At 39.0% G+C, this 20,635-nt stretch overlaps 2 protein-coding genes across 2 annotated transcripts in view; one reads left to right on the forward strand and one right to left on the reverse strand.

The window, feature by feature from the left end:
• LOC104462098 (transmembrane protein 117-like) overlaps window positions 1-15,613 on the forward strand; it is a gene marked incomplete at its 3' end in the record, with an annotated part of 28,799 nt that extends 13,186 nt beyond the window's left edge. Inside the window, exon 2 of the mRNA XM_010073915.1 lies at window positions 15,481-15,613. Within this exon, the coding sequence (XP_010072217.1) occupies window positions 15,481-15,613 (133 nt within the window). The remainder of the gene's footprint in view (window positions 1-15,480) is intronic.
• Window positions 1,717-8,939, reverse strand: LOC104460848 (P2Y purinoceptor 1-like). Its single transcript, XM_010073914.1, has 3 exons — window positions 8,909-8,939; window positions 7,564-8,229; window positions 1,717-1,781 (listed from the first exon to the last, which is right to left on the reverse strand). Exons 1-3 carry the CDS (start codon window positions 8,937-8,939, stop codon window positions 1,717-1,719), a joined length of 762 nt encoding a protein of 253 aa, XP_010072216.1.
• Window positions 15,614-20,635: the final 5,022 nt, after the last annotated feature.

Below are 20,635 nucleotides of genomic sequence, written 5' to 3' on the forward strand. Positions count from 1 at the left end.
AGCTAATATTTTTGCATCCTCCATCCCATGGTAGGTAGGCAAAGGGGTCATAACACAACTGGGGACCTGGGGCGAAGTTAATGGCATTGGGGTTTTGTCAACTGCTTCTACAACAGTGGGCACAATATTCTGCAAAATAGTGCAAGTGCCACACAGCCACCTGTTAGATGTACGACTGCCTAACCTTAAGACTGTTTTGAGTCTCGTAGAATAATAATCAGCTTTCCTGTGTTGATCTATGAAGTTTGCAGCACATACTAATTCTGATATAGGACTTGATTAACTGGTTGTATCCCTTTTTGGTGCTCAGACAAGTGTCTCGGGGAATGGGCTTGGTGGACTTGGCAGTGTTAGATTTGCAGTGTCCTCCATGGGAGCACTCATCCACTGAGGGGGCCTAGACAAATAGTGTACTCTGTTCTTGACCAGGAGAGAGTCTAGCTCATTTTTTTTTTTTTTTTTAATTACAATGAGCATTGTTTCACTTACTTTGAGACACTAATTATTTTTGTTAGAACACCTGCTATCTCCTGTATTTGACTGACCAAGTGACTACTTTTTTGCCTCAAGGAAATGTAAATCTCTTCTGTCTCTTGCTCTCTGCCAGTCTTGGATGGCTCAGCGTGTGCGCTTAGTAGTGACCCTGATACTCCCTGCACTGAGTCCCAGAGACAGCATTGCTTGCCCTAGTCCTATAGAAAATCTCTGGCAAAGCTCGTGGTCAAATCTAAATCTCTTTTGAGTTCCAGTTCAGCACTGGGGTTAGTTGTGGGTGGCTGTCCGCTGTCAACCTCCACTTCATGTGTTTGATAGAAGGGGGCATTCCTCATTCAAAACAAGCTAAAGGTCTGTTATGCATATTTGCTATTATTTAAACATAGTAAGCTATTTACATATAAACATATGCAACTATGTTTATATTTTTATATGTTTATATGACAATCAGGTTTGCAATTTACTGTGCCATGGAATGACCATTAGTGAACCTGTAGGTGCTCCTAGAGGGATGATGACAAAATCTGCTTTGTTTTCTGGCTCAAAAATACTTTATAAATATTTATTTTAAAAGGCTGTGTGGTAGATAGTTTGTAAGCAACTCTGTTTATTGTGAACAATAAGCTTGTGGATCATTTTCAGTGCAGTTTCAGCCGAAAAGAACAAATAGTATAGAAAAAAATATTTTGACAAGTTGTTGCAGACTATCGCTAAACAGGTATTGAAAAACAGAGATTACAGCACTGCCCTTCAGAGTTCAACATCAGCATTATATGGGATATAAATACTGCTGTGTTTCTTTTACCTACTGTGTAATTTGGATTCCAATGAATTCAAAGAAAGAAAATGTAGTTTCTGTAGGCATTATGTATAAGATGCTGAAACATTGTAGCTCTAAAATTAAAAAAACGGAGGAAGATCATGAAGTTGCTTTTATAGGTCTGGCAGTTAAAAAAAAAAACAGGTTTCTTAAAAATGCTAAAGATTCTTAAAGGATAAAGAGTGCAAAAATATAATTTGTATGTGCCTTCTAACCAACTTTTCTTTTGTTATGAAGTGAGGACATCTAAAGAGAGAAAAATTATTTCACATTCATTTTACAACCTGGGATACAGCCACACAGAATTTAAAAATCTGCACCTCAAGAACAAATACGTTAGCATTTTCTATTGCTAATGCAGGGTTTTCTGTTGCTTCCCTACTAAAAAATGTTCTAAAGCATTATAGGAAATCAATATCTGTTTTTACAGGTTTCCTTTTAACTGCATCAGCACAGTTGTCTAAACCTGAAGTAATAACATCAGAAGAGTAAAGTCTATAATTAAAATTATATGTTAAGTCTGTATAATGGAAATTGACAGATGCAGAAAAATTCAGAATTAAGCCTGCCTACACACTGTAATTCTGGCGTAGCTTTAAGTCTTCCCACATTATCTGCATTTTACAGCTTTTTCACAACAGCAGCTCAAGGTATTGTATCTAGGTAATAGTAATTACATTAATGTAAAGCAAGAAGGGAGATGTGGTGCCTTTATGAATTCCCTGCAAGGTTCGATACAGGAGATAGCACCGACCATTATCATCCTGCTCTCAGTTGTCTTTGGATAATCCATTAAGAAAAGAAAATGTCATCCCTTCCCTTACAGCAGCAAAAGTCCGTGTTGCTATTCTTGTTTTTGTATTAAAAGATTAATGTGCATTCTTATGAACATTTGCATTGCTATTCGTTTTTCTTTGAGAACTCGCAAGCAATCTGTGAAGACTATTACAACATTTTAGAGGAAGGCACAGTGCTATACATTTCACCTGCATTTGCTCACCTGCAGTTTCTAGTTCAGCCCAGGCCCTTGAGAACACCCAGATCAGGTAAGACAGGCTACACAAGAAGCCTGATGGAAAGATGTCTGGCTACTAGTGTTGGTCTTCTGACCGGTGTTGGCTGGCCTGGTGGGAAACTGGAGATCCTAGGTTCCTGTTGCCCTAGCACATGGTGTACTTTGCGAGGACATCACTTTTCTAGCTAGGTCAGTAGCTGACACCTTGACTATTACATTTTGTGACATTAGGCTGCATTTTACCTTAGACTGCAAAAGCTGAGAACTGCAGTTCTCCCTGATTAAGGTTCACCTTTCCCAGTCGGAGGAAGCCCCATCCATGCTGGGTCATGTGAAGAAGAAGAGACCGAGCTGGTAAGTTGTAAGTTGGGAGAAGGCCTGAAAAGAGTGTCTGAGTGGGCTATAGAGGTGGTAGGTCCCTGCACAGGGGCCAGCATGTCCCATCGCCTCTGACTGCAGGCTCCAGGCACAGCGTGGGGAGACTTGGCAGCCCTGACACTTGGCTGTTTCTCTAAGGCAGGAAAGGAGAAGCTATGTTTGCCTGCAAGACGGATGGTGGACTTGGCCATATTACCTGCCTCTACATCTGTTGTATAATCAGGCTAGGCATATTTTTTCTTCTGCCTAAAGAGCTTTGACTTCCACTGATGAAAGCAGTGTACAAAGGTGAAGTATTTTAACTGCTTTGTGGTACTGTTTGTAATAGCTTTTTGCCAAGTGAGGTGTTTCTGAGGCATGGAAAAGAAAAACTTTGATGTCAGAATACATTCATTCATGTATATTGAAGAGAAAACCAAACTTTCAGTAACATTTGAACATTTGTATTTAAAAAGGGTAAGGTCATGTCTTACTAAGTATGAAAATTTCAGGTAGTTTGTGAGATAAAAGTATTACAAAGGCAAATGGAAAACAGCAGGTGCATAAAGATGGCTTTAGTTAGAGAGCAGCTTTGGGACATTTGTAGCAAAATGTACCTCTTCAACTTAGAGGGTTTTGTTCTAAAGATTTTTGCTTACAAAACAATGCTGAATTTACAGTAGTAGACGAGAAAGTTGTTTCTCTGAGCACAGCTGAACACATACATAAATGGTTAAATCTTTCAGGCTGTGGTCTATTTTGTATTCATCTAGCATATTACAAAGATGTCCACCACTCTAATATCTTAGGATCTAGATACGGTACTTGAAAGCTATCCATACCTTGCAGTCAGTTTTGTAGATTAATACATTGTTGCAATGTTCAATAATGTGCTCAAAGTCATTACAACAGCTGGGCATTTAATTGGATACCATGTCCTCAGGTTTAATCCAAACAAACATCTGTGAGAAACCAGTATTGCAACATACTTGTCGTAGTAGAAGATGTTGACTTTGGCTCTTAGGTGTTTAGTTTATTGTTAGCTTGTTGTAGCAAAATGGAATAAACTTATTTAATTTTATTTGTTTATGTCGATCTATCTGGGGAATATAATAATAAAACATTTTAGGAGAATGTATTTCCAAATAAAAATATCACCAAGTAAATATGAACAGATGTCTTGTGCCTTTTAACTCTTATTTTGTAGAAAACCTTTGATTTCAGTCAGGACAACATTAGCATTAGTTCAGCCTGTCTGAACAAAAACACTTTTAAAAAGTGTATTTAATTGATTAATTATAGAACCACTTATGAACAGGCAAAGAAATGTCTAGAAGCCTTGTCAGCTACTAGGGTGTATTCACATCTGAGTATCATGAGGAGCAAGATTTCATGGCAATTTTTATCTTCTGAGTTGGCTGAGGTCTGGATTCTCCCATGGAAAGGCAGGTCCCTGCCTGTTTGCTCCCCGGTCCTTCCCTGGTCGCTGGCACAGTGCTCGTTGATACTCTCCCAGGCCCATGGTGGCAGTTCCTGGCATTGTTCCATCATCTGTCCCCTGGACCATGCAGCTCTTTGATAGGGTGATGCTGACAGAAAGTAAAAAGCATCTCATCTTGCATCTTTCTGTGTGAGTATACCGCATAGTTCAGTCACACTGAGAATATAAAGGTCATTCTTGTTCAGTTAAATACGTTTTATGTTCTGATTACCTGACCAGAATGAAATTTCTCCCTGCCTTTTTTTTTTTATGAGTCAGACTCTCACACTGACTTTAAAGCATTTCTTTACTGTTGCCTTAGTTTTTCTTTCTACACAGTGAAACACAGGCAGAGAAACTCTAGACTTTGCTTGAGAATCTCTGCAACCTACATTAATGCTGCTTGCAAAATGCATTGCATGTGAGTTGTGGAAGGGTTATCTATGAAGCTTTTTGATTATTGTACTCATCTTGAGCTCACTAGAGGCTTTCAATCCAATATTTAATTGTAATTTTTAATTTTATTCTTGACAACTTTGGGTATTTGTGAGCACAGTCTGCATTCATAGGTGTTACAAATGCAACACTTCAGGAGGAAACAATCCACTTTTTTTCCAAAATCAAGAAGTAACTTTGCTAATGTTTTTCACAATTTCTTCTGTGTTTAATGCTTCTTTCTTCATTAACAACAAAAGATCTTTCTAACGATACGTGCTTAATATGTAATAGCAAAATTAACATCTATATAGTAGATATATAAAATATAATGATCTGTTTTGCTATTAAAAGTCTCTAGAAAATTTAGAGAAACTGCTGAACTAAGTCATTGTTGTCTCTCCTGAAAAAGCTCACACACTAGAAGTCCTAGCAGGTAAAACCTGAGAATTTTTGCTTCCCAGAGGTGTGAAGTTATCTTTTCTAGCCCAGGACTGCAATGAGTTTTCATGTTTAATTTTGTGTCTAGAAAAGCATATTTTGATTTCATATTGAATTTTACCTAGTCTGAACACAGACAAATTAACCTGCTGAATTGCAATACTGAGGTGGAGAAAGGAGAAAGAAACAGTGTATCTGTACCTTGAAAGATAGATTGAATGATAAACATGGCAAGTGTTTGATTTTGGAAATAGCTTACTGCCTACAATCCTAGGTGCAATCCATTGGGAGCAATAAACTCTTGTAGCCCAGAGCTTCACACTAATTTCTCCTGTTCTGTCCTTTTTCGTGCTGAGAGCACCTTTGTCACTAAATGGCATTGACATTGTTTCTGTATCAGTCTGAGATGTAAGCGTATATTATAAGAGGTAATTGCTGATGGGTGCCCGTTGGTGGATTAAAAAGCTCTCTTAAGGAAGCCAATGCATTGTTAACAACCCTGTGGTGTTTCCAATAGACAATTAATGCATGGAAAAAAAAAAAAAAGGTGACTGTTTTTCTTTTCAAATAAGAGAAATTGAAAGATTGAGAAATTATCAAAGGAAAAAAGCAGAACTTCAGTGAGATGAGGATGTAACTACCCTGCACGGAATATAGGCACGCAATTTTACTACGAGATCCTGTGCGTTTGCCAGTACATCCAAATGCATTTAAAGTGTTTCAGATTACCAGGACCTGGTTCTTCATTTCACGTCACCATTATAGACAATAAAAACCCCATTGTTATAGTTATTATATATACATATATATTTACTTAATACAATTGAGATATACAAGAGAGATTTAACACCCATGTAGAATAAAATTATTTTCACATAGAGACATGTGAGGACAAAATTACATTAAAACTATGGAAATTAAAGATTAAGACACTGTACAAAGTATATTAAAAAGTACTTTGTCACTAATAACTTCTGAAAATAAAGTTAAACATGCTCACTGATACATGGTGTTTTATAATTACCAAGGCAGTGTGTGGGACTTGGCAAGAAAGCAGGTCAGCAGGTGGCTGATTATGGAACATGATTATTTTGCCCATACAATCTGTTCAAAGAACACATATTTAATGACTCTTGAAGGTGGATGTTCTGATGACTCTATATTGTGCTGTTTTAATGATTAAAATGCACTGTAGAATAACTGCCTTAGCCTGTCCTGAAACTGGGATGCTAAGACCCTAAAGGAACAGGAGAAGAAGCACTCCTGTGCAGTAACGTCTCTTACTCTGCAGCTCAGACACCTGTGTATTTCAGAACTTCTGTGCACCCTTCTCCCTGTTGATGAGTTCAGAGTTCATTGCAGAACCACATGCTCCCCTGAAGCAGAACACTTATGAGAAGCAGCTGTAATTGCCCAGGGTTTGAGGGATGCCACTAGTGTGCCCTGACTATTGGTTTGGAACTCTTGCTGCTTGGGGGAAGACTGAACAAAGCTCTTCAATTTGTGCTTGTTTGCTTCATGAGCAGGTTCACTGTGGCTCTGACTATCCTCAGGGATTTTATTTTACTATTTTTGTTTGTTTGTTTGTTTTCGGAAATGTGCTGCACTTACCCAGGTTAATGAGGTTCCACTAGCAGTGCCAGTGTAGCTCTAGTGCAAGCAGCATTAAAATGAAGTACTTGGAGAAAGCCTCTCCTCAAATGCTGGAGAAGGTCAGCTGTAAGCATCATGGTTGTTATTAATTGCACAGTCCAATCACAGCAGCACTTACAAACAGATGAAAAAATAATTAACTATAAGAAGGCTCCTCAACCCTGTAATGTATTTTTTAATGTATTTTTTTTGGCCAAGAACTGAAGTAGCTGCTTAGAACTTTTCTTCCTTGTTCATTCCATGTTGCATCTACATACAGGTAAGAAGCGTTGTTTCACAGTAAATTAAGGTGTATTTATGACAAGAATATTTAAAATGACAATTCTGTAAAGCTAGGAGTTGCTAGTATTTCTTTTCTGGTAGATGTATGTATTAAGTTTTACTGTGCATTGCTGTCTATTCTTGCTAACTCAAGAGATTGCTATATAATACAGGAGACCAAATTTTAAACAGACCTGATGGCACAAAGCCAAATGGGCAGGGAGAGATGCTTGTCTTGGTAGATTGGTGTTTAAGTCATTCTTCTTGAGGACAGAGTGATGTCCCTTACCTTTTCTGTCAGACAGCAGCAGCACTGGCATTTGGGATGGCATTTTATAGTTTTAATTCTTTGACAGAATGTCTTATTTGCTACCGTAAAAATGATTGGGTCAAGGCAACTATTGATGCTGCAGATGATCTCAGTGACTTTATAAATGGCACTTAATGTGCTTATGTTCCCACAGGGTGATTGACAATTACTTCTGTAAATTAGTATCACCATCATCATAACATGATAAGGTATGAAAGAAACAGCAAATACAATCATAGCGGCTGAAATCAGTAACAGGGGTCTAACAAGTCTGTTCCTTCTTTGCTGACGTTTACTGAGTTGTAGTAGTGCTTTTAGAGTCAACATATAGCACGTAAAGATGACTGTGACTGGAATTAGGAATCTCAATACAATCTTGGAGAGTGTGAATGGCACTGCAAATTGTAGAGGTTCTTCAGTGCCATCCAGGGCATATGGGATGTTGTGTTGTCTTCCAGCTGCAACTGTGTAGTAGATCTCGGGCATTGATGCAATCACTATGAAGATCCATACGGCGATGGTACAAAACACAGCCTTTCGTTTGTCCCACCATGTTAATGAAGTGATAGGATGGACAGCACCTACATACCTGTCAAAACTGATGAATGTCAGGAAATAGACACTTCCATAGATATTAATACTAAAAAATAGTCTTATGATCTGATAAAATGCTTGACTGGAATAGACAGCTGACTTCTGGAGACTGTAATATACTGAAAAAGGTGCCATGAGAGTCCAAGTCAAGTCACACAGTGCTAAATTAAACAGAAATATAGTACTGGTAGTCCATGTCTTCATGCAGTACGCATAATGTCGTAGTGCGAGTATATTGCCAAGAAATCCTGCTAGTAAAGTGAAAAGACAAACCAGAAGCAACAAATAACAGTACCACTCCAGTTTAGGATTTCTGTTGCAAATGAAAGTAGTGCATGTACCATTCATCATCTTTTCATGGAGTGTGCCTAAAGGGAAAAAAGAGACCAACAGTTTTTACAATAAAAATTGAATTGAATTAAATGTATTTAGTTTAAAATTCAAAACTTTTCAGTTAAATCCAGTATATTTGAACTGGCAAAGAACTCAGAATATGGTATGATGTACAAGCTCTCTGAAAAAAAAGGTAAATGCCAAGCAGATAACATGTAAAGCTTGCTCTACAGCAACACCAGCACAGGCAGATCTTAATGAACTTTTATTCAAATCCTCATATTCTTTCCTCTCTAATATTTAGTGTAGTGTATGATAGATCAGACAAAAAAAGCATGCACCCTCAGTAACAGCAGCGTTCCCTTGGTCACTGATGTATGTGTGTCTAGCTTTGAAAGAAGCAGAAGAGAGGACAGGAGGATAGTAACTGCTTGTTCTGTCCCTGCTTTGACTGCCTTGGGTATCCATACTGGGCCTAGAGGCACATGTCATGGGGGCAGCTGTGCAGTGGGCTGTCACTGATATCCAGAAGACAACATCAAAACAAATCAGGATGAAATCCTGCTTGGGCTGAAGTCCACAGCAACCTTTCCATCTAAAGCTCTGAAGAAACTGCCTTTTTTAAAAAAAACAACCCATTCCTCTGTAAATTAATGTCCCAGGCCAAAAACATTGGGCTTGTGGTAGGGTCAGAGAGAATTCATTTTGTCTTACTCTTTATGGCCCAGTTTGTATCAATGCCCATTTTGGAATATCTGGAATATAGGTCTGCAGTGTATTTTTTCAAAGCAAGGTTTTTATGCTTTTAAAGTCTTATGTTTAATCCCAATGATTTTGTACTCCTAAAGAAAAACAAAATAAAGGCTGGAATATTCTGCCAGAATGAGCTGTCACCAATTGCAGTTTATTATGTTTCTAGAACCTCTCTCCAAAAGTTGCAGCAGATGCCAAACTGTAAGATATGTCTAAGTAGGAGCTTTGTATGAGGGTCATCCAAATAGCCATTTATAGATCAGAGTCTACTACAGTGCTTGATAGGATGACAGCATAAAATTTTACTCAGTACAAACCACACTTTGAATGGAAGAAAGGACTTTTTCAAAATGTTATTAATTCCTTGAAAATTTATGAACAGCTTAATTAAGTTGATAGTAGTGTTTTTTTTGAATGTAAGGTTTTGCTTTCATGTCAACCTTAATACAATATGACTTTTCAAAGGTATGTTCATGGGTCAAAATATAGCAAACATGAGCTGCAGTGAAGTCCTGCTAAATAGAGACTGCTTTATTGTGCTTTGCAAATTTATAGTTAACCCAGGCAGTGAACTGACAAAAAGCTAGTTCAGACTGTACTCAACGAAATTAGGAAGGAAAGTTGTTTCTCTATAAGAACAGCAATAAAAGCAATCAAATTGCTTTCCAGAAAGTGAATGTGGATGGAAAGCCATCTGTTCTACTCCCAGTCTATTTCACAGGTGGAGAATGTTAGCTCTCTAAATGTATTTTGTTAAGTACCGAAGCACTGTACTTTAACCTAGGGAAAAATCTACTCTTCTCCATAGCCTTTGTGAACATAAAAAATTACACAAACTTTGTGTAATTCTTTTCTTCAGCTGAAGTTTATAAGATATCCCCATAAATTCTTTAAAATCTAGCCACCCTAATAGGCACAATACAGATAACATTTTCTTATAATTTATTCAATTAAAAGAGGTTTGAATATGTATCAGAAAGTTATCTTTTCCTAAAATCCTCTTGGCTAGAGGTCACATGTGCTTTGAATTAAATTGTATTTCCTACCTCTCTGCCTTCCTTTTCAATAATTTCGAATGAAGGCACTAAGCACTTGATTCCAAGTTGTACTGGCAGTATAAATAGCCCTGAAGAGGCTACAGACAGCATGGCCATAGCTGCATGAGGGAATTGTAATGCCAGATTTCTGATCTCATCAAGCTCCTCGAAAAGGACTAGAGGTAGGTCTAAATCGAGGGAGACAGACAGCTGTGCCACCTGCTCCACTTTGCTGTAAACTGGGTGGATGAAGCCTGCATTTGTAGGTTTGTAACTGTGTTGGGGCAATTACAGACCTGAACTAATAAATCCCGTACCCCCTTCATCACCTTCAGTTCACTGGATCGCACTCTGGGTTAGTTGTGTCACTGGAAGGGCTGGAACTGCACGGCTGAGTGAGGTGCATTTGGAGCTTGGACAGTCATCGGAAAATATGTCTGTGTTTGTGTAGGCATTTCCCATGTGTCTACCTTGGGATTCATATCTGGATTTTCTAAAATATTCTTATTGTCTCCTATTAATTCTTTGTATTATAGTAGAGCTTAGAGGCCATAGCCAAGACTAGATTCTTGAAACAGTGTGCTTTGCAATTGATGTGAGTGACTTAAAAGGTGGATACAGGGGAACGGGTGCAGAGATAAAAAGAACCTCTCCTGAGGTAACATAATAAACAAGAGAAGAACAAAAGGGGTTTGACCACCAGCTTGGTGCTATAACAAGAACTCCTGGTCTTCCATCAGAAGAATTTGAAGACTCTTATACAACCAGGACCCAGTGTCATTGCATGTGAGTAGACAGTCTATGCCCTGCTGTCTCCTGATGCCATGGGAGCTACCCCGATGTCCAGTGGATCTGTGTATGTGCTGTAATGATTTTCAGAAGTGACATGGTTTTTTATATCAGACAACGATAAGTTTTCTGACTACCATCTTAGAACCAACAGAATAACTTGAGCTACAAGATGTGACTAGATCTTCTTCACGGTTCAAGTCCAGAATTTTGCATCTGTAGTTTAAGAAGACTTTCTTGTTCTGAACATTATTGTGTTTGCTGCTAAGTCCGTGCATTCTCAGACGAAGCCAACCAACACACATACACACATCGTAGCAGTGACACAATGAGCCAAAGCACCATGACATTATACTGTGACAGATGACGAGTTGCATATGGTGTTAGTGCTGACTCAGAACAGACTTGCCAGACTTTGATGAGAGCAGGATTGGGCTTTCAAGGCTAAAAAAGACTTCCAATATGTTGAGATTAATTTTTCAGCTCGACAGTTTCAGACATTGATGGAGATGGCCATGAACATTAAATGGAAAGAGCAATCACATGATGGAGCATCCAAAATTAAAGGAATACCTCTGGTTTGATGGACTAGATATTAGAATATTACACATGTGCCCAGGAAAGGGTTGAAGTTTATGGTCTCCATCACTCGTAATTAAGACAAGAAGGCGTGCTGAATTAATGGGTAAGAATTTTATGATTCTCCTGTAAGAAGCAGTCTAATGAATACAATCAGCTTATGGGCTGTGGGTCTAGAGATGCTATAAAACTTTTAATTTTTTAAAAAGTGTTCTGTTTGATTGACTCAGTATTGATATCTGCCTATGGTGTTGTCTCTTCTCCTGGAGCTGAAAGAAATATGGCTTAGATCTGTGACTCTATGACAGTGAACATCTGCAAGCTCCTCTGTCATTGTCCCTGACAGTGCCTGCACACTGTTCTAGGAAGTCAAGCGGGTTTCAGCTGATGAGCTGATTTACTGCCTGGTTTGTTGCAGTGCCCTAAAACCTGAAGTCTCTACTTCTCTGTGTTCCCCTTGTACCTGTGCTGTGGCCTCCCATGTCTTGGAGTAGATAGAAGACCTTGCTTCAGTAAAAAAATCACTTTTTGAGAAGACTTCTTTTGGAGCTAAGAAATGTTGTATCACTGAAAATAATGTTTTATGTACATAGCTAATGGTAGCTCACAATTTATCACTCGTAGTAGTTCATATGGCATTTAACTTGCATTTGCAAAGTTCCATGTGTTTGTCTATTTTAAAAATATCTAATTTTGTATGTGTAAATATATCTTAGGAACCATATTCTTCCCTGTCATACCTGTGGGTTTTTTTTTTTGACATTTTAACAAGGTCATAATAAGTGATTAATTTGTTCTGAAGTAAAAGAAAGATTAAGAGATTTAGCTGAGTTAACATCTTATTTTACGTAATTTTATTCCTTATCTACTATCTCTTCACCACTTGCTCTTTTTTGCTTGCTATTCTTTATAGTAGAAGCCCTGATTTTACATGAACTGTTTTATTTCTTTGGATTACTCTGAGAGTTTCGTTTGTCTGTTTGCAACTATATTTGAATCTACTTCAAATGTATTCCAGTTACCAGATATGTTTTCCACATTTCTGACTATTCAGACACCAATATATTTCTGTTACATCTGCTCTCAAAGTGTAACCTTTTAGCTCATCTTATAAAATTAATAAAGCATTTTACAGGGAGTGCTATGTTTTGTTATAAATATGTCAAGCATTATTTGCAATTTTTACTTTAATGTCTTACCTGTTAGGTAGTCATCTCATGCATTCCCTTTTTACATTCAACTGAATTGATATGAAAGGATATAATGCAGTGTGAGTACTAAGTGGACTATTTTACATATTTTAGTTCAACTGCATTTAGCATATTATACGTACTACTACAATGGGAACAATAGGTAATATACAGCAGTATCTGTATGCAATTAGGTAAGTAGATTATGCTAATATCCAATTCCTTTCTTCTTAATGACTCAATCTCTTTTGTGATTAAGCTACTATTTCTTTCATTAAAAAATTATGTTCATGTACTTACTTGAGAGTTAATGAAGCCTATATGGCAAACGTAAGCTACAGTAGAAGGATAGTTAAGGTGTAAGAATTTGCCTACCAAAGACAATATTTATGAAAAGTACTTTAAAAAATATGAAATTTATAAGTATGTGTATGTATTAATCAGTGTCTAATAGCTAAATAGGGAAAATTATATTGCTTTGGAGAATACAGGTGCAATGAATACTTAATAAATCTTTCTCTTACCTGTTCTGGAAAGGTTGAAATAATCTATTTTACAGAAGTCTAGATTCTCAGCTGTGCTTTTCCTCTCCATTAATCTGGACCTTCTAAAATCACAGCTCTGTTTTGCGAGTAGTGTTTTTAATCCAATTATTCAGTAATGTTCCATATGCAATGGCAGGTCTTCAGGGAGTAGGTATCAAAGTGCAAGAGAGATATCTTTTATTGTTAAGCCCCTCCTCTCAATAAATCAGGATAAATTGCTATTGCCATAGCAGCCTCTGCTTGCTTTTTAGGGAAGGACAGACTTATTGCACATCCCCAGTCTAGCTAGGCCTGTCATTGTTTCCAGCGGTGAAAGAGGAATACAGGGGCTTAGGGCATGTATATGTGTATTTGCGCTTCCTGTTTCTTCCCTCTTTTTCCCTGCCAGAATCCTTGTTATTGCTGCCCTAATGCTGGACTGGTCTGTGGACCTATGTTGGTCTTGCCCCATCACAGAGCTTGGTTCACCACACTGACCTACATATCGCTTTTTCTTCTGCCTCATGGTTCCCACCTGCACGTGGGATCATTTGAGTTAGTTCCATCAACCTTCTGAGGATGGGAAGAGTTGTATTAATTAATTAATTAAGAGCATTGTATTGGGGTAAGACTTTTGAGGATAGGACAGTTAAATCAGTCTTGCTCTGACAAACTTGTAATATTGCATTCGTGAAATGGCAAGAACATTACCATGAGAAACAATCACAGCTCAAATACTCTAGGGAATGTTTAGTTCTCTGTGATGTGGTGACATTTGGTGTACATATCTGACTTGGAAATTAATAGTAATTTCATTGTAAGTTTGGCTGTAAGCTCTATTCTCTTTTGTTATATGATTTTTTTTAATGTTACCCCTTACAGGCTTGATCAGTTTCTGGCCTTGTTGTGGGATAATGTAGTGGAAGTCTACATGATAAGCAAGAGAATAATATTGTTCTTCACGTTGGTGGATCAAGGACTTGAGCATAGAGTGCACGTGATTTGTCCGTAATGTCACTGGAGGTCTCTGGTAGAATTTGAAACTGTTTCTAAGGCTCCTGGCACTTGCCCGGGGCATATCACACTGTTGGGTGAGGTCATCCCAGCTGAGCAGTTCAGTAGTATTGGAGTCAGAATTTTCAAAGTTTCCTTTGTTGACATTAAATGACTGGCAGATGAGAACATGTGGTAGCCTTGTACTACCTCACAAAATAGAGGAACAATGAGATTGCACAGTATTTTTCAGTCAATTTTCCTGAGGGGAGGGGTATTATTTACTTATTAATAACCATGTATTTTTGTGTACTTTTGGACTTAAGCAGGAGTTGTCTTTGACTGAGAGATGGCTTTTCCTTGGATATATGGAGTTTCCCTCTAGTCAGGCAATTTCTTTTATCCTCAACTGGTCCTGCAGTCACCTTCTCAGAAAAGCAAATGATCTCTTTTTCTCCTGAGCCCAAATGTCCCAAGTCCTCAATTCTATTCCATGTTTGTATTTTTCACAAGCTGGACAAATGGATATGATGAGATCACTGTTATCCTGACATATGATATGTTACCTGGTGCTGTCTATAGTCTGTGGAAAGAAACAGGCAACCATCGAGATTTAATGACTCTTTTGTTGCTGATCAGGAAATAACTGGCAACAAACTAGGTACTTATGACACTTCAAAATTTATAAATAGGCTTGTTTCTCTAAATATTGCTCAAATGCCACTAAAAAATGGCTCTTGCCTTGAGATCTAGACTAATGTCATAAGATCTTCCCTGCTGTGGCATTTGTTTTGGAGTGTTAGGATGTAGCAGTTTTTATAAAACACGATGGTTTAGGCAGTTGCCCTTCCAGTCCATTACTCCTTCCCAGTTTTGCACAGATGTGCAGCACAACTGTTCACTGAGCTTCAAGGTCAGCAGGTTGATGGAACTAATTCAAATGAAAGAAAAAACAAGAAAAGGTAAATTTTATTTTTTTTCTAGATGGGTCAGTGTCTTGTTCACTTGTGCATGGCTGCTCAGCTTGCTGTGCCAAGAGATACTGATGGTTAAAACAGGGAAACATCGAAAACTGCTTAAACAGCATGTAAAAGCATGTGTCGTGTATATAAAACCACCACCAAAGATGTGATGTGGACTCCTTCAGACCTCCACCTCAGTGATTCTGATTGTAAGAGCCCAAACCAGTTTGTAATCAGTCTGTGGGAAGCAACCTTGTAATTTTGTAGGAATAGTATCTGTTCATGCTGAGCTGCAGAAGAGTAGTTTGGCTGCATGACACTAAAACTGCCCTCCCCACATAACAGTGGAAGAATAGAATGTAAGAAGAAATACAGTTTAGTACTGTATTTTGGTTTTATTATCATGTAAACATGTATTTACTGACTAAAATGTGCTTTCTCATAATATTCATACCACAGGTCAGTTGCTTCGTCTGAAAATGTTTCGAGAGGACCATGGGTCTTGGATGACAATGTTCTTCAGTACCATCCTCTTCCTCTTCATTTTTTCTCACATTTATAATCTGTTTCTCATTATGGCAGGGAATATGAGGTAGGTTACAGAGTTTATTTTTGTCTCTTCTGATGTAGAGTGTATTCTACTGGAAGCTTTTCATGTTGTGCTGCTTTACAGAGCTTACTAAAATGTGAACATACTGGTATTCCCTATCTTTTTTTATTCCTCTGCTTTCTGAATTTAGGTAGAATGGTAATTTGATTGCTTAATTTGCCAAGAGCATTAAAGTATCAGTTATAAAAAGTGGGGTCCTAGGCTAATAATAGCAACTATTATGTCAGGGTACTAATGAACATTACATGTTTTTCATTATTATTTAAAATTATAGCTCAACAAATTTGATTGGAAGTTATGGATGAGTAGTTTAGAGGTAAAAACATTACTATTGTGCATACCCAGGAAATTATGAATTAAAGTTAAAATAAATTGAAACATCCAAACTTGAGGAACATCACACTCAAAACACAAACATTAAATTTGTAATATAGTGCTACTTTCATTATGTACAATAATATTTGCTGATCTGCTTTGGTAAAAATATTCTTAAAAATCTATTTTTTTTCCCCATAAAAGTTATGGTTGGCTGAGGGATGAACAGCTATCTTTTTATTATGTCTGGATTTATTTTAAATGGAGCTTTTAATATTAATTTTCTGGCTTAAGAAGACTTGCTTTTTCCTGTTATCTCAAAAGTAACACCACTTTCACCTGTAGCTTTTCAGGAGAAAATCTACATTATTAGTCATCTAATACATACAAAGTGAGTTCATTGGACAAAAATACACGGTCATGTTGTTTATGAAAGGCAAGATAGCATCTGAAGAGTTTCTAGCTGGCAATAAGAAACCCCATGCATATGTATGAGTTGAAGAACAGTGCAAATAATTGAATGACTTGTTCTTAGCAGAATATGAGAGCCATACCAGCAGATTCTGATGAAGAGTTATTTAATGGGTCCTGGTGCGGTGTGTTACAGATCTTAAGTGGGTCAACAAAAATACAGTGTATAAAGTCCTGTTACCGATGCGACATAAAACAAAAGGTGAGCAGGAGGCAGACTGGGTGACACTGAATGAAGTGCAGACCACTTGTGACATGATTGTCACAAGATTGTCACATGAAGACTAAATATATTGATTCAAGCAAGGCAGTTATAGCAGCAGAAGCACCTAGTGTTTTAGGAAATGATCATGGTAATGATGTGGTAAATATGAATAGGGGCCCAATAAAAGGCAGAATAATCATCCCTGAAATGAGGAGGGTGAGAGCATTGCAGGTTTATGGTTTCCTTGTTTACATAATCATACTATGGTATGGCATTATGGTATTGGTATTATGGTAAGATTTGTATTTGTTATTTCTAATGCTCCATAAACTATAACTAGCTGTTAGACAAAGCGTTAACGATTTTGAAACTTGACTCTGGAAATCAGAGTCTGGAAATCTGAGTTCATTTGTCCTTGTCAACGTTCCTGCTCCCCACATCTGTTACAAGCTTCCATTAGCTGCACTGAAGAGATTATGTGGCAATCAGCATCCACGTTCATGGGAAAATGCACAGCCTAGTACTAAAATAGCTGGTGTCAGTCAATCTGCCCTCTTGCTTTCTGCGGGGTGAAGCCTCTCCTTTCCCGGAGCTTTTGCTCCAGCCCTAGATTTGTTGCGATCGTTCTGGGAAGCTGACTACACTGTGCTCGAGGACTCACACTGCCTTTCTGAAGTGGCCTGTAGGCTTGTTACAGCCATTTTAGGTGTCCATTCTAGCAAAAAGGAAGCAAGCGGGGACAGAACAAACAGTTTCAATCTCAAGCTGCAGGATGTATACCATCAGTCAAACAGAGCCCTGGGACCAGTACTCTCAAAGTTGAGGTAGAACAGTGTGTAGTGCTTTTGAAAAGAGGGTTTCTACAGCAAACGTCTTCAAGGCCAACTACTTCATGTTGCCATGATAAAGTGTTTCAAGGGGTGGATTATTTTTTCCTGAGTAAATGTTATCCTTATGAAAGCTATTTGCTTCACGGTTTGTACTTCTGTGCAAAAGAACACCTCTGTTTACACCTTATGCCGCAGTGCCTTATTGCAATGGCTGACACCAGAGAGGCTGACACCAGGGCCAAGGTCAGAGTCTGCCTGTGCGGAGGTTACAGCCTTTGCAGAGACAAGCTGACCTTCGTTGCCTATGGACTCCAATGAAACACAAGCATCCAGAATACACATCTTTCCAATACAAGGGCTACCAAAGCCTTACAATTACTGTCCTCAAGACTGAGTGAAAAAGATTCCTTTTTTTTGCATGTATTTGCTCCTTGCCCTGTCTCTGATTCAGTTTGCCCTGTGTGCTGTAGGAGAGTGATTCTGATGGGTTTCTTTATGTCAGATATATGGTCTCATCAATGAAAATCCCTTTGTGGCTTGGGAGTGGGAGAATCATACATCTTGCATGTGCATGCCAGCGTGGATGGTCACAGCAGAAGCAATATCCTTGTGAGGGCTTGAGAAACCTGTGCCAGGAGTTCTTTAAAGCTCTGTCATGTTACCATCTCTAAGGTATATTTTACAGTTCCCAGATTTCAGTGGTTTTTTTAAAGTATTTTTAAAGACATTTTACGTGTGTCTTAGTGTGGCAAACCTAAGAAGTGTGAATGTACCCCACAAAAAGAGTAGCAGTGGGACTCTAGTTTGCTGGGAAGAGCAAAAGCTGAACAAGTTACTGGTGTTTGAATGTATGTTATACAGCTGTTTGCTGGGTGAAAGTGTGACCTTTTGAACTGAAAATTTTGTGACAGATTGGAATGTCTCTTTTTAAATTTTAAGTCCCTCTTTTTTTCAGTGACGTATCCTTTTAGAGATGTCACAGTTTGTGACACTGACCCACTGTACATTAGGTCATTGCTCTTATAGTCAGAGCTGAACATCTGGTGAGGAAACATGTCTGAAAAGCTGTCGGAGAATGGTCTGCAGCTATTATTTCTTACTGCATCTTATCCCTGAAAACAGTCAGCAGAAGCTGAGCTGGGCATGGGCCAAGCTTGTATAACCATGTGAAGGCCCAGCAGGGTTGAGGCATAGGCTTCAGGAACGAGGTGTTTGGTCTGTCTGGTCCTTCTCTGCAAGAAAGATGTGTAACAGAGAGGATAAATGTGAAAATGATCCAGAGGTAAGAAAGGTTCAGCTGTTATTCAGGTTTAGGTTTAGAGACCTGGGGAGTGTAGCAGGACGACTCAGTCAGAGCAGAGCAGCAGCCATGTAGAGAGCACGCCTGGCCAAGGCCACTGTGAGAATATGTCAGAAAAAACTGTTCCTGCAAAAGTCAAAGTAGCCTTAAGCGGTGCTTAGTGCTCAAACGAGGAGAGAAGATTTGTTCTGGAATAGCTTTAATACTTGGTGAACAGTAAAACCAATTGTAGAGGATCAGAAAAAATATTATCTTGTGTGATGCCAAGGGCTGAACTGTGCAGTGGGAATGAGGCCATTGCATTTCCTCCATAATCCAAAATTTTAAGTTTTGATGTAGCAAGAAGGGCACTGCCGATTACTTCTCAATGTGTGTCTACATTAGCCAGTGATATGGTGCATTGCGAGGGGGTCTCTGAAATGACACAATGTGAGGTACGTTGGCCCAGGCAGCTGCTGTTCTAGCTATGAGTCTTGTGTTTTTGTGCACACAAACCGAAGTACAGTGTCTGTCACACTGCAGCCCATCATGCTTGTGCACAATGATCCATCACACATGTACACAACGGTCCTCTGCACAGAGAGCCCAGTTGGCCTTGGGAAGAGGCTAGCTGCCATCTAAAGTGGCCCTCTGTGTCAAACCTGTCACTGTCACTTTGCCTGCTCCACTCTATTCTTTGCCCTCCCAGGGCTGGAAAAAATCCCTCCTTTTTTTATCTGTCCTACAACAGCTGTGGGAACCTGTTTGGAAGTCTTAATTCATACTCAGCACTATTTCCATTGACACAGACCTGCATATAGTGGATAGAAAGTTTCTTCTATGGTCATAGACAATAAGAAGAAGGTGGCTGCTCTCTTGTACTCAGCTTCTGCTTTGCTGGTTTATCTTCTGCAGAAATGTCTATCAATGACTGTCACTTCATTATAACATTTTCTTTGACCAGTGCTCTGAAGAAGGGAAAACAGTTTGCTTGGAACCTGAAACAGAGCGTTGCCAGTGGCCACCGAGTGAGGCTGAGGGGTGTGATCAGGAGATGTGATGATGAAGAACGGCTGCACTCAGTCACACAGTTAGGGCTACAAATGCACCCGGGGTCCAGGTCTCTGCAGGGTGGCCAGGAGGCCATCTGTCTGTCCAGGGAGGTTACTGTATGCCCCTCTGGGAACATTAGGTGCCACTGGCTGTGCCTGGAGTCTCCCCACCCCGTCCTGGACAGTGTGGTCTTGTTTATACAGTCCTGAGCAGGAGATCATTCTTCGGGTATCTTAATGGTCTTTGGAAAAGTAAATTGGGTCCTTTAAGTGCCTATAATACCTTGCGCTGGACACTAGTAATAACACACCATCAGTTATTGGACAAGGCCAATAACGTTTGCCAAGGCCAAGGTTTCTGTTAGAAGCAAAAAATTCAATAAGCAGGGCTGCTGTTGAACGTTTGCAGCAAACCCAAACCTAGTATGTGTGGAAGAAACTCAGAGCCCAGTGTGCCAAAGTAAAGCCCTCAAAGGATTAAACAAGCAAATTGTTTTGCAGAGGGAAATTCTAGAAAGCTAGGGTCAGCATTGCCACCTAGCTTGAAGACTTCCTTAAAACATCTTAAAAACAGGTTGTGGTGGGTTAGCCCTTGGCTCGGGGCCAAGCCACACACACCCGCTCACACAATTCCTACCCCCACCCCCACCCAATGATAGGGGAGAGAATAAAAGGGTTAAATGGTAAAGAGGACTCGTGGGTTGAGATAAGGACAATTTAATAACTAAACTACACAACCAAACTACAATAATATTAAAAACAATACTATATACAAATATACAAATGAGTGATACACAGTGACACTGCCCCCCCGCCCGATATCCAAAAGCCCAGCCCGCTCCGGGACAGCGA

Source organism: Pterocles gutturalis, unplaced genomic scaffold, assembly GCF_000699245.1.
Source record: "Pterocles gutturalis isolate BGI_N339 unplaced genomic scaffold, ASM69924v1 scaffold49272, whole genome shotgun sequence".
NCBI classification, from domain to species: domain Eukaryota; kingdom Metazoa; phylum Chordata; class Aves; order Pterocliformes; family Pteroclidae; genus Pterocles; species Pterocles gutturalis.

Bases quoted from the DNA above. Each gene is read 5' to 3' on its own strand.
- LOC104460848 (XM_010073914.1), bottom strand. From the start codon at position 8,939: ATGGGCATTGATACAAACTGGGCCATAAAGA. The intron at 8,230-8,908 runs GTAAGACAAAAT...TTTTCCCTTTAG, and splicing joins TACAAACTGGGCCATAAAGA to GCACACTCCATGAAAAGATG. The intron at 1,782-7,563 runs GTAAACGTCAGC...TTATTACTTCAG, and splicing joins AAAAGCACTACTACAACTCA to GTTTAGACAACTGTGCTGAT.